General features: G+C 36.5%; 1 protein-coding gene across 10 annotated transcripts in view; it reads left to right on the top strand.

Annotated features, from left to right (window-relative positions):
- Positions 1-4,085, top strand: part of RNF115 (ring finger protein 115) — a 76,693-nt gene that overhangs the window by 18,488 nt on the left and 54,120 nt on the right. For 3 of the 10 annotated variants that reach the window (XM_055084358.1, XM_055084361.1, XM_028488908.2), the window contains one exon: positions 926-984. In XM_055084358.1, coding sequence (XP_054940333.1) covers positions 926-984 — 59 coding nt within the window. Of the gene's footprint in view, positions 1-925; positions 985-1,063; positions 1,222-1,837; positions 1,890-3,300; positions 3,593-4,085 lie in introns of those variants that run through there. The other 7 variants (XM_055084357.1, XM_055084360.1, XM_028488906.2 and 4 more) reach the window with 5 other exon arrangements.

Raw genomic sequence — 4,085 nt, forward strand, 5'->3', positions numbered from 1 at the left:
AACCCGTGTCCCCTGCATCGGCAGGCGGACTCTCAACCACTGCGCCACCAGGGAAGCCCTCTAAATTATATTCTTTCTTATCAGCCCCGAAGCTTGATATTTAAAAGAAATATTTACTTATTTAAAAGAAAGATTCATGGTAGTTAAGGAAATAGAAGCTGATCTAATGGGATTGTTCTGGTTATTTAAGTTATCATTTCTATAGAATACCTGAGAATATTGTTTTATTTGGAACCACTGATAATCAAAAAACAGATCAGAAATATTGTAAAACTTCACTGTAAATTCCTAGTCTATAAATTGATTTATTCTGTAATTCAGTTTGTCTCCTGTATGTACATAGTAAAAAAAAAATAGCAATTTCTGTACCCATGAATATTATAATCTTCTACTGCTCTGATATATGTAGTGGAACTTTTTCAGTAGTTTTTTTTTTTTTTTTTGTGGTACGCGGGCCTCTCACTGTTGTGGCCTCTCCCGTTGAGGAGCGCAGGCTCCGGACGCGCAGGCTCAGTGGCCATGGCTCACGGGCCCAGCCGCTCCGCGGCATGTGGGATCTTCCCAGACCGGGGCACGAACCCGCATCCCCTGCATCGGCAGGCGGATTCTCAACCACTGCGCCACCAGGGAAGCCCTTTTCAGTAGATTTGAATAGAAAATAAGATAATGAATTCATTCCAGTTAAAAAAAAAAAAAAAACTTAGACATTCTTCTTTTAGTTCTCAGTGGGAACTGCTTGTGAAGCCATTCTGTAGACATCTCATGGAATTCTTTATTTGCCAGAGTATAACAGAAAAAACTGTCCTGGGAGTCAGCAAGTACATACAACATTTCACAGCATCAGCTTGTGTACTGCATATTATTCTGAAACTATATACTTAGCTTTCTGATGAACAACTTTTATTTGTCTTCCTTTCTTTTATAGGAATATATTTGTCCCAGATGTGAATCAGGCTTTATTGAAGAAATGACAGATGATTCCAGGTATTGTACAAGCTCATGAATAAATCAGGCATTCTGTTATCAAAATTATTTTTCTCATCATCAACTGAATGAATAGAAGGGAATTTGTTTTATACTCTATTGAGAGAGAGAGAAGAAAAGTGGCAGAGCGAAGGGGAAGAAAAATGGGAAAATTTGGAAAATTATGTGATAGTGGGTGTGATGAGATCTACTGTGGCATTCCTTGGAAACCTCTGTATCCATATCATAGTAAATCTGGTAAGTTTTCATATATTTTCTAAGAGTTTGGGGTTCTCTTGGATTATTAGTTGGTTTTTAGTGACCACTCTGTGGCCTGAAGGTAAATTGCTGTTATACCTCTTTGGTGGGCTGGTGAGTGACTTCTGACAAAGATATCTAGTAAGATAAACAGGCTGTTCTAGCCAGGGAAACTGAGTTGTTATTCTTGCGAAGCCTTGGGTCCCTTGTCCTTATTAGGATTATTGCGGTCAAACTTATGCCATCTTGCCACTGTAATATCAGTGTGTTGGTAATGCTTGAAATTGGCTCTTGTTGCTTTTACTAATGGTATAAAACCTATAAAAAGGGGACATTATTTCTGAAAGTGACAGTGTTAAGCATTCCTTCTTGGTTAATATGATTCAAACTATGAAAGCTTAACAAAAAGTAGAATAGTGTTGCTAGGAGGGCCTTTTTGGGGTAAATGTAATAACACATTTGTTCTTTTGTGGCTATTTGGTTAAACATTGGTTGGACAATTGAAGAAATACTGACTGGGTAAAGAGAGTCTGTAATCTGAAGCTTCTTTTAATCTTGGGATGACTTGGGGGATTTTAATGGCAGTAAATAATTCCTTTACTGTTGCTGTTGGCAGAATATAAAGTTGAAGGTCCCTTCCACAACCAGGAAAAACTACACATTTTACAGTATGTACAATTAGTTTAACTTTATTAATGATCAATGATTATATATGTATAAATGAACGAGCTTCTAAGGCAACATATGGCATGGGATCTAGTTTGGTACAAACACTTAAGTGTTGATATAATCTTGGTTTTAAATAACACAATACCAATTCTAAATCTATAAAGATTAGCTTGATAGCAAAATTAGCAATTTTGTGTGGATGGCATGCTAACTTGGGATAGCTTTTTATTTGTGCTATTATAATTGCATCTAATACTTATTTCAAGCAGGTATGCTCTGCATGCATTGAACAAAGAGCATATTGGTTGTTGGTGGGTGATTTTTTTCAAAGTTTTTAAATACTAATCCTGGTTTCCTTAGCCCTGTATACAAAGTATGGTTATAAAGGAGATTTGTGAGTAACTGCAAGATGAACCTTTTCTAGCGGGGAACTATGAATTCTATGGATCCTGCTCTCATTTGACTTAATTCTTTTCTTTGTGCCTTTGTAAGTCAAAGGTTGTCCTGTACAGGTGCTATTGGTACCAGATGCTCAAATGCAAAGATTATATCTTTTAAAATATCAGTGTTTTAAATAGTTGAAGAAATCTTAGATGCTCAAATGCAAAGATTATATCTTTTGAAATATCAGTGTTTTAAATAGTTGAAGAAATCTTTGTCTTAGAATCAGTGTCTTATAGGTAGCATGGTATTCCCTTCTCTAAAGTTCATAAACATTTGCTTATTTGAATACTTAGCAATTACAGTAGTAAGTAGTGGATGGTAAAAATTAATGAGAGCAAGTCCTTATGTAAATATTGGATAATGGGTTCCATTTGCTATTAGACATTCAGCTAGAGGGGCATCTTGTAAGTTTTCTTAAGCTTTGTAACATTTCTCAGAACGATGTGGTTGTTATTATCCCTTCTCTATGATTAGCCTTATCATTCTTAAAATGCAAAGGAATTTTAAGGAAAGGGAATGCTGAGGGAGTTTCAGGGAGAGAACAACCCCAAAAGATAGAGTTGATAGCTTTAATTACCAAAGATGTTTGAATTCTTGAAACTATAGTCAGGAAAGAGCCCTGGAAGCCTATCTAGGCTTGAGTAATAAAATGGATACATAGTGGTAGTTCAATTATTTATTTTTTTAGCATAGATGTACTGGTACTTTTGGGCTTGTTCTACACTTGAAGTGTTTTTTACAAAAGATGTTTTAACTTCTGAAGCAAATACAGTTGTTAAATGGTTTCTAATTAGAGAATAAGGCCTGAGAATGATGACGTAGAGAATGGCATTAGCCTCGTTTTTTCACTTTTGGTTCCAGACTAACTGGAGTGTGTTTGTTTCCTCAATGAGCTGAGTGCTATGCCTGGATTGGTATTGTAATTCTGAAAATGAAAGCTATTTATAATAGTTTGTGGACTTTATTTCATTGGGGTGAGTGTGTGCATGCTTGTGTGCTAGTGTGTGTCCTTTGGTGCACTTGTGTGTGTCTCTTGAAGTAAAAGTGATATCCAGCAGTTCTTGTGATACTTTCCATCCTGTTTCCGCGAAAGTGTGTTAGCCAGTTTCCTCTCTTCTTTGCAGATTTCATGGGGACAGTGGGATCAAATATTTTTCCCCAGTCTTTGGGAATAGGTTTATACATGTGATATTAATTCAACAACTTTTACTTTCCAGTTATCAATATAGGATATGGTAAAGCAGGGTTTTCAAAAGTGGTGAGTGCTCTGTATAATGGCTGATACATAATAAACACATATATTTGCGATATTAATAAAATACAGTCTTTACCTTCTGAATTTATGTTTATGAAAGGAGGGGAACGAGTAGAAATGGATGAGGCAAATTTAATACAAGGTTGAATTTAGAATCAAAGTCAGTGCAGAGGGGTGTGGAGGAGTCTTGTTTGGTTGGTGAGTTTAGAAAAGACTTAATGGAGGATGGGCCCTGAAGGGTGGGTAGGATAATCATAGAATAGGATAAGCTATCAGAAGAAGAAAAAATATTTATTGGGCCCTTTTGTAAGGTGCTAAATATAGTACCAGACCCCTTGCATTACTACATTTAATCATTCCCAATAGTTTCAAATGTTGTGTTCATCTGGTGGTTAAATGGTTTGTTTTTTGTTTTTTTTGTTTTTTTTTTTTTTGCGGTACGCGGGCCTCCCTCTGCTGTGGCCTCTCCCGTTGCGGAGCACAGGCTCCGGACACG

This window comes from Physeter macrocephalus, chromosome 4 (genome assembly GCF_002837175.3).
Source record: "Physeter macrocephalus isolate SW-GA chromosome 4, ASM283717v5, whole genome shotgun sequence".
NCBI classification, from domain to species: domain Eukaryota; kingdom Metazoa; phylum Chordata; class Mammalia; order Artiodactyla; family Physeteridae; genus Physeter; species Physeter macrocephalus.